The 21,283-nt window shown below is 36.7% G+C and overlaps 1 protein-coding gene across 11 annotated transcripts in view; it reads left to right on the top strand.

Moving 5' to 3' along the window:
- LOC150098904 (galactosylceramide sulfotransferase-like) overlaps positions 1 to 21,283 on the top strand; it is a 188,048-nt gene that overhangs the window by 157,483 nt on the left and 9,282 nt on the right. For 9 of the 11 annotated variants that reach the window (XM_090404941.1, XM_090404935.1, XM_090404933.1 and 6 more), the window contains 2 exons: positions 3,505 to 3,564; positions 12,184 to 12,311. In XM_090404941.1, coding sequence (XP_090261067.1) covers positions 3,526 to 3,564; positions 12,184 to 12,311 — 167 coding nt within the window. In that variant the 5' untranslated portion in view covers positions 3,505 to 3,525. Of the gene's footprint in view, positions 1 to 1,676; positions 1,700 to 3,145; positions 3,201 to 3,504; positions 3,565 to 12,183; positions 12,312 to 21,283 lie in introns of those variants that run through there. The other 2 variants (XM_090404938.1, XM_090404937.1) reach the window with 2 other exon arrangements.

Here is a 21,283-nt window from a genome sequence, read left to right on the forward strand (position 1 = left end):
GGCAAAAATACTTTTCAAAGGCTTGTTTATGAAAATAGCCACTGTGCAAGAAGGTGGGCTTGGGTAGGAGAGAAGTATTACCAGACCATTTGTGCCCCTAATAGTAGTGAGCTTTGGAGTGAGATCTACTCCTAAGTATATATTACTATCTTAAATTTACTTCCCTTTCAGTGAAATGTAATTTGCTTTTTATTCTTTATGCAAAAATCTTTCTTATTCATTAATCTTCTTATGATAGCTTCCAGAAATAATACTCTTGCTACCTAGTGAAAAATCTTCATACAGTATCTGTCTGGCAAGCTCTATAATTTATTCTCTCTCTCTCTCTCTCTATATATATATATATATTATACACACACACACAGTAACATTCCTTTATAGAATATTATTGTATTAAATTTGTCTCCAAAATCTGGTAACCAAATCTGATATCTAGATATGGTCTGATCAAAACTGTCTACAAATGCTATGATAGAGTAAAATGGATTACTTATGTGAAAAAAAGAAGGAAAATATTTATTCATACTAAGTGCCTCTAGCCCAAGCAGAAGAACGAATGGATATTGCACCCTTAGATCGTAAAAGACCAGAGTTTCAATTCTCACAGATAACGAGAGGAATCTTTGAGCTTTTTTAATGTAGCTCTCACAGAATGGTTTTCTGTAATACTATAATACATTTGTACTATGTGTGGGCTAAGGAATTTTTTTTTTTTAGAAATTATTTAATATTTTTTGGTGTTTTACTTTTTTTACAGTCCAGAAACCTTGCTCTAGAGACCAAATATTGAGCTTTTCTAGCCACTTTAGGCCTCCATTAAGTGGGAGTGCTCTCTCACTAGGTTGATTAAATTCATGTCCCACTTAAAGACAATCAAACATCCATAGCCTGTTGGTTGGAGAGCAGGCATGCTAACCACTCAACCACCCAGAAATGCTACTAGTGAGCAGCAGATGATGGTATTGTGTACATGATAGACAGTGGTGTAGAATAGAATGGCACTGTATGTAGATGGGGGATTAAGTAGTACACAGCCAGCTACCACACAGGTAGCTGGCTGTGTGGAATGGATTGTCATCTTGCATTGAGATCTTGGACTCTTTAGAGCTGTGAAGTAATATTTTCAGATGTGAATAATTTATTTTTTCATGTATGTAATCCATTTCTATTCTTCCTCGGAGATATGTGTATTTTGGTTAATGAAAAAAAAAAAAATGGAATTGTAAATTTTATTTCAACAGTATTTCAAAAATGCTTAGGAACCTATCAAATTCATTTTGTCCATCTATGAATATAACAATTCTGCTCTGGCTGAGCAGATTGCACATTTTTTGGTATTTTTTATTTATATATAAATGTTAACTCAACTTCTGTTTCAATTGGACTATTTGAATGGCTAAAACATTTTTGAAATGGTACAAAGAAAGAGTTCGGACTGAATAGCATTTAATAAAATTTAGAATCCATTCAAATTTTTTGCTGTATTTTCAATCTTTCAGTCAGACCAGACCATTTGCAGGTGAAAAAATTTAGAAATGACACAAAGCAATAAATCTGGGCTGCATGGATGGAATTCAATGAATAGGATTTGAATTTACTGAAATTTTTTAAGACTACTCAGTTTTTTGGTTTGTCTATTTATATTAGCTAAATGATGCAGAAGTATATGATACAGATGTGATGATAGTGTCCACAGTAGGTAAGCCAAAAATAGTTGGGGATCAATTGCTATGATAATATCATTGCTGGATGGCATTTCACAATAACAAGAATGTTATTGTGAAATGCATCTTTTTTTATTATATTGATAACTAGACAATGAACATATAAAGAAATAATCATTTTATAATAATTATCCTGTGCTATCTGTACTACTTCTGAGCTATGTAATTTCATTTTCATGTGTTCAGCACTATTTCTTGTTCAGGACTTCCTACAAACATTTCCCATGATGTTGTTTTTGTATTATTATAATTAGTGGTTATGCCACTGTATAAGGCACTGGTCAGACCACACTTGGACTATTGTGCTCAGATCTGGTCTTCAATGTGATGTGGAGACATTGCGGAGGGTTCAGAGACAAGTGACTAAGACAATGTCAGGACTTTGGAATGCTAGCTATGGAGAGGTTGAGGAAATGTGGATTGCAGAGTTTAGTGGATAAGAGGAGGATAGAGACATTTAAGTTAGTGAGAGGATTTTATCAGATTAATCCAGAGGGGATTATGAAAAGAGTAGAAGGGAAGAACCAGAGGTCATTCCTGAAAGTTGTGTGAAGGGTGTGAGGAGTAGATTTTTTTTTCATGGAGAATTGTCAGTGAATGGAATGCATTACCAGGATGTGTTGTTAATTTCAAGATCATTTAAACTTCATGAAACATTCATATAGCAGAATACAAATTTTAGTTGTAAAAAAAGACATCTTGAGGTTTCAAGTACAGTAAAACATTAAAGATTTTATTATAATATGAAAAACAGTTTTACTGTCATATTATACATGACAAGAAATTATTATATTCTTGTTTTTATTTTACACCAAAGTGTAAGCACAGTTGTGAAGTAACTGCATGACTAGTCTACTTATAGAGGCTGTTGACTTTACATCAATATAAAAACATTACTGAACAGAACCACTATTTCCCAGGAAGCAAACCCAAAGATGAACATTATTAAATCATCTGGCTCTTATTACATCAAATAGGAGCCAGACCTTTGAAGATATACCAAGGTTAAATCTAAATCAATGCAAAAGTCATATTTTCTGTATATAGCAAAAAGGTGCATCATCTTATTAAATACTCTAGATGATATAGTTGTGGAAAAGTTTTTCAGCTTAGTTACAAAGCACTTGACCAGAAATTTATATTCTTGTTTTCATCCTATTCTGAAATTCAAGCATAGTTGTGAAGTAACTTCACAACTAGTATACTTGTAGATATAGACTGACTTCATCAATCTTCCACAACTCTTAATGTATTCACTTTTTTTTTTATTTATTTTTTTTTTTTATTACTTGATATTTTCCCATGATATGAAAAATGACTTATGCATTAATTTAACCTTGGTATATCTTCTTGGATCTGACTTCCACTGATGACTCAAAGGTTGAAATTCACATGAGATATTAAAGCACCTGATGTGAAGCCAACAACTTCTGCAGACTGGTCATGAAGTTATTTCATGTTCATTCTTATGCCTAGGTATACTATTGAAATAAGAGTATAATTTCTTGTCAAAAGTATAATATACATTGTAACCAAGTAGAAAAACTTTCAATTTTTACTGTTCAGTTACTAGCTGAATCCAGTATGCCTAATATCCATGCATAATGAATACAGAATGCCCACATAAATAATCCAAATGAAATGTTTTTATTCTGTATTCAGCCACAGCAATGTTTCTGATGCAAGTAATTGAATTGCCATATACTAGCTTTAATTTGTTTCTAAAGCATTTCAGATTTTGTGGATTCAGCAAACTTTATATGGATTATTTTCTTTTCAGTGCTCTTGGTTTGAATAAGGAATGAAGTTAGTTAGATGGAAAAAGACAATCCAAAATTTGGTAAGGAAGTTCAGCATATATCACCTTAAAATAAAGTTAAGAATGGGACCACCTGGTCTCATCCAGCATTGCATTTAAACAAATTTAAGAAAGAATCAAATTATTCTAATAAAGTAGTATTTTGTGGTGTGAAACTTCCAGTTTTAAAAATTAATCAAGTGCAGTGGACCTTGTGGAACCTTTTTAGCATGTGGTGACTTAATTTAATACTAAAAAAAGATACTCAGAGGTATCTATTGTTACTTTCTTTTTGTTCATTTAGTGTTTGGATTAAAGGCTTGCACAAATCAGACAATTGTGAGTTCACTTAATACTTCTTGGCAGCTAAATAGAAACCAAGAATTATTATTAACCAAGCATCTCAATGGAGTCCAAAGACTGATTGCAAGAAGCCTGCACTAACCACTATGTATTTGCCTAACATATCTCTCCGTAAACTCATTCGCTGACACAGCACTCATGACCTGTGGTAATAGATTCTACTCATTTAATTGCTGAACTTGCAGGGGTCATGTCCCTGCCCTTTTGTCTTATTTTAACAAAAAAAATTATTCATTTATCCTGTACCATATATTTCTATCATTCTCACTTAAGTTTATCAAACACTTTCTGCAATCTGCAAATCTTCAGTCTATCTTTATACATAATATTCTTGTAAACCATCTGGTTACCTACCTTTTTTTTTTTTGAATTCCCTGTCTCCCAAAAAAAAAAAAAATCCACAGCAACTAAGAGGGTGATCTAAAAAGTTCTCAGCCTAACAATGAAAAAACGAATTTATAATTTCAAAATTATTTTTATTTTTCAACATAATCTCCCTTAAGACTAATACATTCATTCCAGCAATGCCCCACGCGATTATCCAATCCCTGTAGTGGTTCTCAGTAAGATCTGCAAAATACCTCTCTACAGCTGCAATCACCTCTTGATTCAAAGAAAAACTTCGACCAATGAGGAAGATTTTTAGTTTTGGGAAGAGATAGAAATCAGAGGGAGCCAAATCTGGGGAATAGGATGGATGTTCCAACACTTCATAGTGCAGACCCCTTAATTTTCCCATTGCCAGAAACACCTTCTGTGGGCAGGTGAATTGTCCTGATGAAAGATGATTTTTTTTTTTTCTTCTGCAAACCAGTGTTCTTTTTTCGTCTAGTCTGGTTAAAAGATTGGAATAATATTCCCCGGTTATTGTTTTATCCTTTTCAAGATAATTAATAAACAAAATGCCTTTTGCATCCCAAAACACAGATGCCATGACCTTTTTCTGCTGATAGAACCAATGTCTTCTTTGGTGCTGAACAGCTGGCTTCTGTTCGCCGTTTGGATTCTGGTGAATGATAATGTGGATGAGACTTGGAATCCAAGTCTCATCCACAGTAATAAATTGATGCACAAAATCGGTTTTATTCTTGTTAAAACACTCCAAGCACTGTTGATCTGAGCAAGTGCGGCACCCATCTTGTGCAAAACTTTTTTCATTTGCAATTCTTCATGAAAAATATATCCTACATGTTCTTTTGAAATGCCTATAGTCTCAGCAATTTCACGCACTTTGACTTGCCAGTCATCCAATACCATATCGCAAATAATACCAAAAAGTGTAACAACACCAGAAATCATTGATCAAGTGTTTGGATTAAAGGCTTGCACAAATCAGACAACAATTGTGAGCTCACTTAATACTTCTTGGCAGCTAAATAGAAACCAAGAATTATTATTAACCAAGCATCTCCATGGAGTCCAAAGACTGACTGCTCAATGATTTCTGGTGTTGTTACACTTTTTGGGCGTCCTTCATGTGGATCATCTTCAAGGCTGGTACGGTCATGTTTAAACTCGGCAGTCCATTTCTTAATTGTCAAAAACGAAGGAGAAGAGTGCCCATAAACTTTTATTTACTTCAAATGAATTTCTTTTGGCGTTAAACCTTCTTTTACAAAGAATTTTATAACCATAAGATACTCGATTTTATCCATTTCAAGGCACTTTTGCTTCAGACAGCTGTATAGAATGACTTGCAATTTCACATGGATGCTTATGACAGATGTACCAACTTAGAAAGAAAAAAAATCTTGCCAATAGTGTTGCCATCTATGGTCGAGGCGAGAACTTTTCAGACCACCCATGTAAATCTGAGCACGTAGTCCATATGCAGTTATATTGTATCAATCTTATAAATAAAAGATAATCACTTATCCTTGTTTGTGCATTTTCAACATCCAAGTGACCATTTATGTAATTGCCTGCTTTTGTACTGTGTCCTCTGAACTTCAACTGGCTGTCCTACCATCACCTTGTTCCAAAATCTATCTTCAAATTTCTTGCAGCGCATCTCATCAATGGAATATAAATTTTGCAATCCCCCCCCCCCCCCCCCGTCTCTAAACATGCATAACATTACACTTTGCCAACACTGAACTACATTAGTTTTCCCATAATGTCAGTCTATTTAAAAAGATTATACACATTATCAAAGGATTCTGCAATATCTCAACATCACTTTTGTTTAAAATTTCTCTCTCTCTCCAATTTAGTGTCATCAGCAAACAACTAGATATGATTTGAATGCCCTCAGTCTGTCCTCATACTTAACATTCTGTAGTAAAGATATATAATAATTGTTACCCATACTTGCTTCATCACTTTCAAATCCTGGTCACCAGATCTGTACAGTAATCCTGATGTAGTCTGATCATGGACTTAAGAGGATTGTGGTCCCATTCTAGATCTATACTGGTCTGTGTTCTGTGGATTGCCACAATCTCTGTGTGTGATTGGGATCAAGTAGTAGACAATGGATTGTGTGATGTGCCTTCCCTCCCAAGATGAGTCCTTGGAGTTATCATGTAATGTCAACTGAAAGCGGAATGTGTGGAGAGAGAGAGAGAAATAGAACTCTGAGAAATGAGATGGAAGAAATGAAGACCGAGTTGTGGGGGTGAATAAAGATCTTGGGAGGATATAGAGGTTGGCTAGTGCGAGAGGAATGAGAGTAAATGTAAGAGAATGGCATCAGAGAGGAGCAAGGGAGAAAGGCAAGAGAATGAGACACAGTGGAAAGAAGAAATTGCAGAAAGACAAGTGTGGAATCAAGGGATAGAGGTGAGAGGGAGGAGGAAGAAGAGTAGAGGAGAGAGATTGGAAGCCATCAGGGATGCCAGCAAGAGAAGGACAAATGAATCTGTTTGGAGTGTCATGTATGGAGATTTGATAATTTGGGGTATGCAGAGAAGTGCTTGCTTGAAAGTGTGAAGGTGATAGTAATGATTGAGAGGTGAATCACATAGCATGAGATTTGAGGTTGATGCTGGACATAGTGCAGTAGAAATGTGTCTAAGGAAAGATGGTAAGTGTTGCCCATATCATAATATGGAGTGGAGGAGAAGAGCAGCAATGATGAATAAGATGATAGTGAGAATGTGCAGGAAAAGAGGTCTAGAATATGTGGGGTATGTTTTGAGGATAGAAGAGAGCTGCATGCAAGAGATGGAGTACATTTGAATGCAGAAGGGTGTGCACACCTTTAGACATTTTCTGAGCAAGGGAGTGTTTCAGGACAGGGAAACTAGAATGGCCTCGTGAGGATAGTGACTTGAGGGGAGTCATAATAGATCTCGACCAATACATTGGGCATTTCTGTATACAAATGCTATGAGCATTAGGAATAAAGGTAATGAGTTTGTGGCATTGAATCAATCTCTCCAAAGCTATTGGTATCAGTGAAACTTAGTTAACTGAGGATGATATTCTAACAGGGATAAAAATCAAAGGGTATAGCATATTTTAGCAGGATAGGGAAGTTAAATGTGGTGGAGTATTATTTGTGATAAATGAATTTTGCTCTCTCAGGGAAGAAAATCTCAGTGGAAATAACGTATTGTGCGAGAAAGATGATTATAAGATGAGATATTCAGCAGGATGTTGCTACAGACAGTGAGCAGGAAATGTTTAGGCAAGTTCAAAGTGAGCAATAATTTTGGGGAACCTCATTTATAATGATATAAACTGGGCAGAAAAGACATCATGCAGTAATAAAGGAACTGAATTTTGGATTTTTTTGAAGGACAACTGTCTTAGGCAGCATCTAATGGAGGGAACATCACGATCAAGAGTTTTGGATTTGGTCGCAGCATCAGAAGATCTGATTGTGACTAAGATGACATACTTGCTCCTTGTTGGTGAGTATGTCCTAATTAGAAGGATGAATAAGCTTATGGAGGTATCAAAAGGAAGTTATGTGGAATTATAAAGCAGGTGATTATCATATACTTAGAACCCAGCTTGTGGCAGTGCAATGGATGAAAGAATTTGAAAGAGGAGGGTCATTAGTACATGGGAGATATTTAAGAAACAGTTGACATCAATATCAGATTGTATACCTCAATTGAAGCAAAAGCAATTTAGAGACAAAAGGAAATTGCAAAAAATAAGTGTATAGAAGGCATATAAAGAGAGGAGAGCAGTTGTAAGGAATATAAAATTTAAGCAAGAAAGTGATTTAGTACTGTAAGGAGAAAAAAATTGGAATATAAAAGAAGACTGGCACTGCAATCCAAAGAGAATCCTAAGGAGTTTTTGTATTATGTGGCAAGTAAGAAGAAAATTGATAGTGGATGAAGATGGGAATCGAGTGGCCAAAGCAGATGACATAGTTGACCTATTTAATGATAATTTTATTTAATTTCATTAAATTTAACGATAATTTTATGAACTTTCTTCCTAGGACAATACGTGGTGATTTGTTAGTGAAGGAAGATGTATTCCAAATACTGAGTATGTTAAATGTCAATAAGGCTGGGGGGGGAGACTAGATGGAATTTCACATATTTTAAGGGAATGTGCAATTGAACTGACTGTGCTATTAACTTGGCATTTGTAATGGGTCAAGTTCCTGGAGAGAGTTGAAGGAGGGTAAGTGCATAAGGATGGAAGTAGAATGAAAGTATCAAACAATGCTTGTTTGCATTTCTTCTTCTGTAGTTAAAGATTTCGGAGAAATTGGTAAGAACTCATATACAGGGTGTTCGGGATAAATTTGACAGTTTCGTAAGGAAAAAGAAAATCTTCTTTGTATCTATTAAATTTAATGAATTGACAAAAAACATTACAGGCAGAGTTAATTACAATACTATCAACAAGATTTACTCAAAATAACCACCATTAGCATCGATCACAGCTTCAATTCTGCTTCGGAACCTCGAACAAGCTGATGCTACAGTCTCCCTGGGAAGGGCCGCAAAAACTGTTTTAATTTTATCCATTAACTGGGCTTTTGTATTACTGGAAGTGCGATTGGTGTCTTTTTCAACTGCGCCCCATACAAAATAATCCATGGGGTTAAGGTCTGGGGAGTTTGGAGGCCAAACATTTGGACTGGTGAAGTCGTAGAAATTTTCAGACAACCATTTTTGACTTTTCCCAGAGGTGTGGCAAGGGGCCGAATCCTGCTGCCATACATACGGCCTACCATTGGCTACCCTTGTTATCCAGGGCTTGACTACAGTTAGCAACTCCACGAACAAAGCCCGAATTCCAATGCCAGGGTTCTTCAACACCTGTTCCTGCAGATTTGCGAGGAATTCTGCTGTACGAACGCAATCAGATCGTCTGCTAGGGATCTTTCTTCTTGCTACATCCTCGTAGTCACCATTGCAAGTCTCTAGTTCATGCCTGATTGTTTTTACTGTATTCAGGGAGCATTGGGCAGCAGTCGTAATATCCTTATTTTGATGGCGGGCACGAATCATCATGATACAAGTTATTCTCTTCCATGATTCAGGTGGGTTCCAGCTATCCATCCTTTCTGACATCTTGTATATGAATGAAGAAGGGTCCAAACTTTTAAATGAAGAGAAGTGTGTGTTAATACATGTCACTTACGGAAAAATATAATTAATTATAAATATGTCAAATTTATCCCGAACACCCTGTACAGGGTTGGGCAGATAAGGGTAATATTATTTATGCAGGCCAGCATGGATTTGTTAGTGCTCTTGTTTTAACAATCCAATTACCTTTTTTATAATAGAGTAACAAGAGCAGGGGATTGCAGTAAGGCATGTGCCATCATTATTTTTCTGAGGCATTTTGACAGGGTATCACATGACAAGTTGATTTTTAAGTTGCATCAGATGGGTTTAGATATCAGATTAGTGAATTGAATTGGTAATTGGCTCTGATAGACTAATAGAATAATTGGCTCTGTATTTGGGGAAGCAGTATCGGGGAGTAGGAGGGTTACAAGTGGAGTTCTAGAAGATTCAGTCTTGTGATATCATTGACAATTTTTATGTCAACGATATCACACGATTACAAGATGTTGAGTTGTTTGCAGATACTGTGAAGCTTGGGAGGGTTATTAGTAATAGTGCTGATATTTTGGCTCTTCAATAAATATGAATAAGCTGGAAAGGTGAGCAAATGAATGGGGATCTCAGTTTGATGTAATTACATCAAACATTACAACTAAATGTAAGGTTTAAAATTTTAATCACTTGATTAAAATTTAATCAAGTGAGTATAGGATGCTCAATACTCACTTGATTGAGTCCTACTGGTAGAAGTAGAGTAAGCAAAGGATCTTGAGGTGATTGGGGATAGAGATTTGAAGTTCTGAGGACGTATTGCAAAGGTCGTGAAGACATCTCAAAGAATTGGGTCAATGTTGAGAACATAGACCACAAGAGATAAAAGTGTGCTGGTCCCTTGCATAAAGCTTGGATCTGAGCACATCTAAATTTGTACTCAGATCATCTAGTCACTGGGATCTGAAGGTGATTAAGTAACCTTGGAGAGGATGCAGAGACAAATACGTTATGTCAGAACTGTAAAATGATTTATGAGGAAAGGTTGAGGGCATGTGGACTGCAGAATTCAGTGGATATGAGGCAAACTGTGGGGTGGGGAGGGATATGATTAAGACCAAGGAGATTTTTCATATGGTAGAATGAGGGAACAGAGTAAGGACAAAGGAGCCATCCCTGGAAGTGGTGAGTAAAAGGGTAAGAAGTTTTTTGCATGGAGAGTGGTAAGAGCATGGAATGCATTGTCTGTGAGAGTGGTGAATGTGCAGATTGTGGATGATTTTAAGGAGTGATATTATAGACTATTGACCTCCCAAGTTGAGTCTTGTCACTCCAGTGAGGTCAGGGAAATAATAATAATTAACATATTTAACTTCTTAAATCACTTGCTGGATATATATATTTATATATCCAGCAGCATATATCCAAATAAAACAAATATTGTTTTATTTGAAATTTCACTGCATGACAGTTAATCAGAAGCTATAATTCTGTAACGCTTACTTTTTTTTGTTATGAGTGTAAATGTTTTCATTTATACTATTGCTAGGAAACTTCAGAATATTTATGAAAATTCTATTTTATTAGCCAATAAAACAAAAGCAAAACTTTTGGATGATATGCCCACATGTATCTGTTCCAAAAAGTGTCCAAATGGCAAAATGCATTTTATCTTATAATAAAAATCAACTGAACCTCTTCCTCCCTTTATATTTTTTTACAACAAACTTCCAATATGCTTCTGCCATATCATGTAATAAAAATCAAATTTTACATGTATATATTGGGCAAATTGCATCTTAACATGAACATCCATAAAGTTCATCTTACAGTATGATACAGTTATTGCTGTCACTTTACATATTTTCATTTCTGGAAATTTCACATTCAACACATTTCTGCTATCTAGGGATAGTGCCTGGTTCCCCTCCAGATCTGTTCATGGATTAACGACACACATTATGGGAGATGTTGGCAGAGTGGTTAGCCTATCCACTCTCCAGCCAAAAGGCTGTGGGTTCGAATCCTGCTGTTGGCATGGATGTTTGCGATTGTCTGAAAATACTAGTGGTGGTCGGCAGTTGATGGCGTTGGTATAAATGAAGGTAGTTGCAGTTGTTGGAATAGTGGAGATGGAGAGTTGTCGAGTAGGTGCCCTCCCTCGATGAGTCTTTGGACTCCCCTGGAGGTTTTACGTAATAATAATCTTTAGGTGGCACAAAATTTGCCATACCATATCTTAAACTCGTTCACCACCTGTGCTTTTTCCATCTTCTTAGGTAAAGCATCACCTGCTACTTTCCATGCAAAAAAAAATAAAATAAAAATAAATAAATAAATAAATAAATTCCAATAAAACCTCTATGTACCAAATTCTGCAGGTTACATACAAGACATTTTCTCTATCTTCTCAGCCAATATTCCACAATTCTGAATGCTGTAGTTCATTTCAGACAGTATAAGCGGAGCAATACTTCTGTTAGAATCAATTTTGAGTGGAAAATTTTGCTTTTCTCCTCATTGAAAACCTCATCAGTTGATGTTTGTAGAAATTTATTTCATCAGCAATGGTATTAGACAAAATAGTATTCAAGATCAAATAATACGAAATTTTATTTTGCTTATGTTTTAGGGCAAATATAATGGTTGCTTATTTCTAATTTCATCTATTAAAAAGGGGAATAAATCATCTTACATGCAAATAAAATATCCTGATATAGTCGTGCACTGTTGGGTATACACAATTTTAAATTTACATTTACTATGTTATTAAAAATATACTGATTTGCAATTTTTTTTTTTTTTGTTTGTGTAGATTCCCTACTACAGATGTAATGTGTCAGGAGTTCTGTTGTATGTAACCTTTTTCATCACATTTTTTACCTTCCTTTGTTTTCAACTTCCTTATATGCTTAATGGAACAGTAAGCACATACAACTGCAGGTAGGTTTTTTAAATCATTTGATATTCTAAACATTAATAGGAATCATTCACAAGCAGAATGTGTACTTTCAGCCTTTTTTGATGCACAAACAGTAACTTCCTAAGATTAAAACAAAAACCCTCTTCCCTTCTAGATGTTTATTTCTTTTTCTGTATAAGTCCACATGTTTAGATTCCCTAAACAAGTGGAACAGCTAAGTGCAGAAAAAGCTTAAAATGCTTTTTGTGTATTTGAAAGGATGGTCAATGTAGCTTTACACTAGTGGCCAAAATTGTGGAAACCTTTTGAAAAAAGTGTATTTCTGAGGTTTGATGGCTCATAACACCACTTTTTTTAGTAATACCATAAAATTATATATCAATGGAAAGATAATTTAATCAAGAATGTAATTACTATCATTATTACGGGCAACTCCAAGGAGTCTATAGACTCATCGAGGGAGGCCTTAACATCATGTCAAGAACAACTATTCAACATTCACACAGTATCTATCATACCTTGCCTTGAACTTATTCACAGTCATGGCACCCACAACAGACTCTGGCAGCTTATTTCACTCATTCACCACTCTCCAATTAAAAAACCTAGCTCTAACACCCTTGACCAGCTTCCATGTATGGCCCCTAGTCCTACCACCACCAGTCCTATTCTCAAAAATATCTTCTGAATTAATCTTATAGAAACCCTTCAATAATTTGAATGTTTCAATCATATCACTCCTTTTCCGCCTATCAACCAATTTATGCAGCCCACAAATCTTCAACCTGTTCTCATAAGGTTCATTCCATAGACCTGCTATCATCTTGGTCACTCGTCTCTGGATCCTCTCCACCTCCTCCCATCAAGAAGAAACCCTGATACCCATATCTGGGCACAGTAGTCTAGATGGGGTCTTATCAAGGCTTAATACAGAGGAACAATAACCTATTTGTCTCTGTTTGTTAAAGTATTTTTTAGCAACCAAGTGATTTGATGAGCTGATTTAGCCACTTTTGTGATGTGCCCCATAAACTTCAACTCCCTATTTCACCAACACTCCCAAATCTCTGGCCTCGTCAATCTCCTAGAGTACGGTCCCACCAATGTGATATACTGCTGCTAATCTTTTCATCCCAAAATGCATAACCTTACACTTTGCCACATTAAATTGACATCCATTCTCCTTAGCCCAGTCCTCCAAATCATCCTACAAAATTTTGACATCCTGTGTACTCACTATTGCTCTACCTAACTTTGTATCATCAGCAAACAAATGAACACTTCCTCTCAGATCCTTTCCTATATCGTTAATGAACAAATTGAACAGTAGTGGTCTCCAAGAACAGAACCCTGCAGCTCACCATTAGTCACAGGCCATATTTTGGACTCTACTCCTGAATAAACCACTCTCTGATATCTCTCCATCAACTACCCTCCTATCCATTGCACCAATCCTATATCCATCCCCATATGCTGCAGTTTACTGATTAGAATTCCATGTGGTATCCTGTCAAAGGCCTTAGCAAGGTCCAGTAGAATTGCTATAAACCCATTACCCTTATCCAGTTCAGCCGTCACTGTTATAAAATGTGAGCAAGTTACTGAGGCATGATCTACTCTTTAGAAAACCTTGCTATCTCCCATACAGTATCCCATTTTCATCTATCCAATCCTGTATTTTCCTCTTGATTATTTTCTCCAAGAACTTGATAACGATTCCTGATATGCTGATAGGTCGGTAATTTACAACAGCAGTCTTGGAACCTCCTTTATGCAGTGGAACTATTTTCACCCTCTTTCCACCCCCTCGGGACTAACCCAGACCCGAGATTCAAATTGAACAAAATGCTCAAGGGCACTGACAATTCTTAGCCGCTTCACATACGACATGAGCTGGTATACCATCCAATCCCACAAATGTATTGACATTGAGGTTTTGTAATAGACTATTCACCTCTACTTCATTCATCACAATTCCTGTATAAGCTATTGGTTCATTCATTCCTGCAATGTCACCACCTGGATAATATACTCTTGCAAAGTGCTAGCTCAGTAATTCCACTATATCAACTGATTCGGTTACCTCCCTACCATCAGAATTCTTTAAAATCATTCTGCCATATACATTTTTTCTTTTACTTGCAACATATTGAAAAAACTGTTTGGGATTCTCTTTAGCCTGCATGGCTAATGTTCTTTCATAATCTGCTTTTGCTTTTCTTACCATACTCGTTACCCTTCTGGCCTGTGCTTTGTACCGTTCACTTTTCTCCTTAAATTCCCTCCACAGTTGTTTCTTTTTTTTTTTGCAGCTCAAGCTTAATGGTGTTATTCATCCATTTAACCCCTACTTGATTTATTATTCAGACTCTAGGTATACAGTCAGCCATTGCCTCCTGCAAACACTTCTTAACGGCCTCCCATGCACTATCAACATCCAACCCTTGCAGTTTTACATGCCATGGCACTGAACCAATCAAACCCCTAAGCTTGTCATACTTACCAGCCTGATAATTTCACATGTACCCTGTCTTAATTGTAAATTCCACATCTTTAGCCATCTCCCAAGGCAACGTGGTCATATTTGTTACAGCCAAATTCTCAGATGCAATTTCTAGGTCAAGCACTCTCTGACCCCTAGTATTTTCCATTACATGCTGTCACAGATAGTTATCCCTTAATAACTGCATAAAATCCAATTCCTTTCTCTCATGTGTCCTCTCCTCATGTTACCATAGTTGAAATCTCCCATAATAATTACCCTCCTTCCACTCATTTCTTCTATTTGCTTATGCATACTATCTCCATCATCTATTCCATTACCTGATCTATAGCAGCATCCAACTGCGAGATTGAGACTGCTAGTCTCAAGCTCACAGATAATTGAACAAACTTTGTTGCATTACATTCTTGATTAAATTATCTTTCAATTGATATATAATTTTATTTTATTACACCAAAAAAGTGGTGTTATGAGCCATCAAACCTCAAAAATACACTTTTTCCAAAAGGTTTCCACAATTTTGGCCACTAGTGTATATCATGCAGCTTAACTTTTCTTCAACACAGAAAAAGACCAGACCACACGTGGGAAGTAGTAGTACAATAAACTTAGAACATGCAAAATTCAAGTAATGATTTTCACTGAGTTATCCAATAAGATAATTGTCCAATTTCTGAAAAACCAACAAACTGCATTATTATTAGTAGTATGACAACCTCCCTGGAGTCAGCAGACTCGTTGTGAAAAGTTCATTCAACTGACAACAAATATATCATATTGAATCTTAAAAGCCTTAACACTCCCTACATTAACAACATATTCCCATAATGCATTCCATTTGCTGACAATTCTCCATGTAAAAAAAAAAAAAAAAAAAAAAAAAAAAAAAAATCTACCCCTCTTCACTACTCTTACACAACTTCGAGGAATGGTCTCTGGTTATTCTCCTTTTGTCTTCTACTCTTTTTATAATCCTCTCTGAATTAATCCAATAAAACCCTCAACTAACTTAAACATTTCTATCATGTCATCTCTTTTCCTCCTATCTACCAAACTCTATAATCCACATTTTTTCAACCTCTCTCTCCATAGCCAGCAATTAGTTCTGATATTGTCTTAGTCACTTTCTCTGAACCCTCTCCGATCGTTTTCATATCACAATGAAAACCAGGTGACCAAATCTGGGCAGAGTAGTCTAAGTGTAGTCTTACAAGTGCTTTATATGATGGCACAGCTCCCCCCCCCCATCCTTATCCCTACACGTTAGAGTACTTAATGTCATAATGGCACTATGATGTGCAGTCTTTGCGACACTTGCAGTACACCCTTTAAACTTCAGTCTGATGTCAACATCACTCCCAAATCTTGAATCTCATCTATAAATCTTCCTGAAGGGAATTAATATCAGTAGTGTTACTTATAATTCTCCCCAACTTTATATCAACATCAAATTTAGAAAAAAGTTAAACAGCAAGAGCCTAAGAACAGAACCCTGGGACATGCCCCTCATTACCCCCCCCTTTTTTTTTGACAAGTTCTGCATCATACACAACTTGTTGGTATCATTCAGAGTGCCAATCTCTGATCTCTCAAACCAATATACTATCCATTCCCATCTGCAATTTGTACACCATCTTATGTGGCAATCTATCAATTGCTTTTGCAAAGTCCAAGAATATCAGTGCATAAAAACAGCAAAAGCCGATTATGAAAGGAAACTAGCTATGCAAGCAAAAGAGAATCCCAAACAGTTCTTTCAATATGCTGCAAGCAAGAAAAAAACTGTACATGGCAAAATGATTTTAAGGAATGACGATGGTAAGGAGGTCACTGAACCAGTCAATATAGTGGAGTTACTGAGTGTGCACTTTGCAAAAGTATATCATCCAGGTGGTGACATTGAAAAAATGAAGGAACCATTAGTTTATATGAGAATTGTGATGAATGAAGTGGAGGTGAATAGTCTATTACAGAACCTTAATGTGAATACATCTGTGGGATTGGATGGTATACCGGCACAGGTCTTGCATGAAGCGGCTAAGGAATTATCAGTGCCCTTGACCATGTTGTTTAATCTGAGTCTCGGGTCTAGTTTAGTCCCGAAGGCATGGAAAGAGGGGAAAATAGTTTCACTGCATAAAGGAGGATCCAAGACTATGGTGGCAAATTACCGACTGATCAGCATATCAGGAGTCGTTGTCAAGGTCTTGGAGAAAGTAGTCGAGGGAAAAATACAGGAATGGATTGATGAAAATGAGATACTGTACAGGGGACAGCATGGCTTTGTGAAGGGTAGATCATGCCTCAGTAACTTGCTCAAATTTTATAACAAGGTGACGGCAGAACTGGATAAGGGAAATGGGTTTACAGTGATATTGCTGGACCTGGCAAAAGCGTCCAGCACATGGAATTCTAATCCGTAAACTACAACATATGGGAATGGATATAGGGTTGGTGAGATGGATAGGTGGGTGGTTGATGGAGAGATATCAAAGAGTAGTTTATTCAAGAGTAGAGTCCAAAAGACGGCCTGTGACTAGTGGTGTGCCACAGGGTTCTGTTCTTGGATCACTGCTGTTTAATCTGTTCATTAACGATATAGGGAAGGATCTAAGTGGAACAGTTCATTTGTTCGCTGATGATGCAAAGTTGGGTAGGGCGATAGTGAATGCAAAAGATGTCAAAGTCTTGCAGGATGACTTAGATTGGAGTTCTGGGTTAAGGAGAATGGATGTCAATTTAATGTGACAAAATGTAAGGTTATGCATTTTGGGGTGAAAGGATTAGCAGCAGTATACCACATGGGTGGAACTGTACTCCAAGAGATTGATGCGGCCAGGGATTGAGTGTTGGTGGATAGGGAGATGAAGTTTAGGGAGCACATTGCAAAAGTAGCTAAATCAGCTCATCAACTCACTTGGTTGTTGAAAAATACCTTGACGAGCAGAGACAAGCAAGTTATTGTACCTCTGTACCGAGCCCTGATAAGACCTCATCTCGACTACTGTGCCCAGATTTGGTCACCTCGGTTCCTTCTTGATGGGGAGGAGGTGGAGAGGATCCAGAGGTGAGTGACTAAGATGATAGCAGGTCTATGGAATGAACCATATGAGAACAGGTTGAAGATTTGTGGGTTGCAGAAACTAGTTGATAAGCAGAAAAGGGGAGATATGATTGAGACATTCAAATTACTAAAAGGATTCTATAGGATTAATTCAGAGTATATTTTTGAGATCAGGACTGGTGGTGGGAGAACTAGAGGACAGCTATGGAAGCTGGGCAAGAGTGTGGTTAGCAGGGATGTTAGAGCTGGGTTGTTTACTTTTAGAGTGGTAAATGAGTGGAATAAGCTGCCAGAGTCTGTTGTGGGTGCTATGACAGTGAGCGAGTTCAAGGCAAGGTATGATAGATACTGTGAGAATGTCGAATAGTTGTGTGGACATGATGTTTAGTGCCTCCCTCAATGAGTCTAAGGACTCCCTGGAGTAGCCCGAAATAATAATAATAATAATATGATTCTTCCTTATCCAACACACTTGTTACTCTTCATAAAATGCAAATAAATTGCTAAAACAAGACCTACCCTTTACAAATCTGTTGCCCATCAACCTAATCTTGTATTCTCTTCCTAACCAATCTCTCCAACATCATGACTATAACTGTAGTTACACAGACTAGTATATAATTGGAAACTTCTGTCCTAGAAGCATGCTTGTGAAGTGGTACTATCTTGCCATCTTTCCACTTAGGAACTTTACCCACTGCAAGACTTTCATTAAATAACCAGGTCAAGGGCATAGTTAACTGTTGTGCAGATTCCGCAAGAATTCATGGCAATATGTCATCCATTCTCACAGCCTTAACATCTAATCCAATCAACAACAAACACATCTGATTCTTTCACTTTTAAGTCTCCTAATATTTTCCACCATTCTATATATTGCATGGAATTATTTACACTAGTATGGATTATGCTGATAAGTGCTCAGGTGATAATTCCACTATATACATTGCAATGGTCACTCTGTTGCCACGACTATCAACCAGTGTTGACCTGCCCCTTATTCCTTCTCTTGCTTGCCACATATCAGAATTCTCTAGAATTAACTTTGGCCTGACCAGTTGATCTCCTCTCGCACCTTTTTTTTTCCTGTACCATGCTTTTCACTTTCCTAGTATGCACTTTATACTCTTCGTGGATCCAATTGCCACCAACTGTTTTGTACCTCCTTCATAGCATTTCCTTTTCCAACACAGCTTGCTTGATTTTGCAGTTCATCCATTTTAGTCCTACACTATTTACTTTCTTAACCCATGGTATACAGTTATACATTGCTAGTGCCAGATACTGCCTTATGAATTTCCATGCACTGCCAACATCTCTTCTGCACAGCTCATCTACCTAATGTATTGATGCTAGTTGACTACAGAACTTTACATAATCGCCCACACTTTATGCTTACGACATATGTTTTTGGTAGTAACCTTTCTTGTTTCACCACTTTCCAAACAAGTACCTCACAATCACTCTCAACAACTGCCAACAGTGTCAATATTTCATTAACAACTACATCTTGTGACATTATCACCAAATCCAAAACATCTCTAGTTGCTTCAGTCCCATGCCGCTTAAGATATTTATTCCTCAGTTCAACAAACTCGCTCTCCTTGTTCCTGTATACTATCTCCTTCTATTCAATATTCCTATAATTAGTCTCCCATGAGATCATCTCCATGTATTTTTAAAGAATGTGCAAAAGAGTTAGCAATGCCCTTGCAGTGGGTAAAGTTCCTAAGGTGTGGAAGGAAGGGAAAATATCTGCACAAGCATGGTTCAACAACAGAAGTTCCCAATTATAGACCAGTCTGTATTTGCAGTTGTGATCGAAGTGTTGGAAAAATTAGTTAGAAATCAAATACAGGATTGGGTTGATGAACATAAGATTCTCTGATGGTCAGCATGGATTTATAAAGGACAGGTCTTGATTTAGCAATCTGCATATGTTTCACGATAAGGTGAAGAATGTGTAGGAGAATCATATACAGTGATATTCTTGGACTTTGCAAGAGCATTTGATGGATTACCACATGATAAGTTAGTGTGCAAGCTGCAGAGAATAGGAATAGATAGATGGATGGAATAGAAGGAATAGACTATGTCAGTTAGATGGATTGGAGATTGGCTCTGAACAGTACCAGCAAGTTATGTATGATGGAGCTGTGTCTCGGAACAGGAAGGTGACCAGTGGTGCATCTCAAGGTTCTATTCTTGGGCCACTACTGTTTAACTTGTTTGTTAATGATATTTTATGTGGATTGACTGGGGATCTTCAAATGTTTGCCAATGATGCAAAGTTAGATAGAATTATCAGGAATAGTACTGATGTTAACTCTCGACAGGAAGATTTGAATAGACTTTTTTAGCTTGGACAAATGTGTGGAGTTGCAGTTTTAATGTTAATAAATGCAATGTGTTACACTTTGGGATACAGAGAGATATAAGACTACATACTGTATTAGTGGAACTGTACTTCAAGAAGTGGATGAGATTTGGGATCTCTGAGTGGTGGTGGTTCGAGGGAACATGTTGCAATGACTGTACATTCTATTGCTGCTACAATAAAAATTACCTTCTATGTAAGGTGTTGGTCAGACCACATGGGAAGTATTGTGCTCACATTTGGTCACCTAGTTTTCATTGTGATATCGAAACACTAGAGGGTCCAAAGAGAAATAACCAAAGTGATATCAGGACTCCGGATTACTGGTTATGAAGAGCATTTGAGAGAATGTGGATTACAGGCGTTAAAGGATAGGATGAAAAGAGGAGATATGATAGACTGACTTTAAAGTTATTTAAGGGATTCTATCAGATTAATACAGAAGAAATTATAAAAAAAAGAGTAGATGTTAAGATGGGAAGAATGAGGGGGCTATCCCTTAAAGTTGTATAAGATGTGGTGAAGAAGGGTGTGAGGAGTAGATTTTTACGTGGAGAGTTAGTGAGTGGAATACATTGCATGGGGAGTGCAGGCAGTGTAAATAACTTCAAAGCTAATTATGATGTTGCTTGCTGAGTGACGTCATGGAAGTTATCAAATAAGAATAATTTTCTTCTGAAAAGGCTGTACAAAGAAAGCTGTGAAGCACTCATTCACAATCCAAACCTTTAACTTTTTATTTTTGAATATCTATTAATGCAAATGGAACTATTCTCCCGCAGCCAATTAATGTATATAATATCATGCACTTTCAACTGAATTGGTGTAGTCTTTTTTTTGACTGTTTTCCTGAAAATTCTACAAATAAAAATTTAAATTAACGGATGTGATTGTTATTAATTGGTTATAACAAAACCATTTTATTCACACGATACTTATTATCTCTCCTTAAACTCATTCACTATCAGAGAACCCACAGCCACCTCTGTGAATCCATTCCAGTCATTTGCCATTTTCCAAGTAAAAAATCCAACTCCTCACCCCGTTA

This window comes from Typopeltis vanoorti, chromosome 15 (genome assembly GCF_054136105.1).
Source record: "Typopeltis vanoorti isolate ZY-2024b chromosome 15, IOZ_Tvanoo_1.0, whole genome shotgun sequence".
NCBI classification, from domain to species: Eukaryota; Metazoa; Arthropoda; class Arachnida; order Uropygi; family Thelyphonidae; genus Typopeltis; species Typopeltis vanoorti.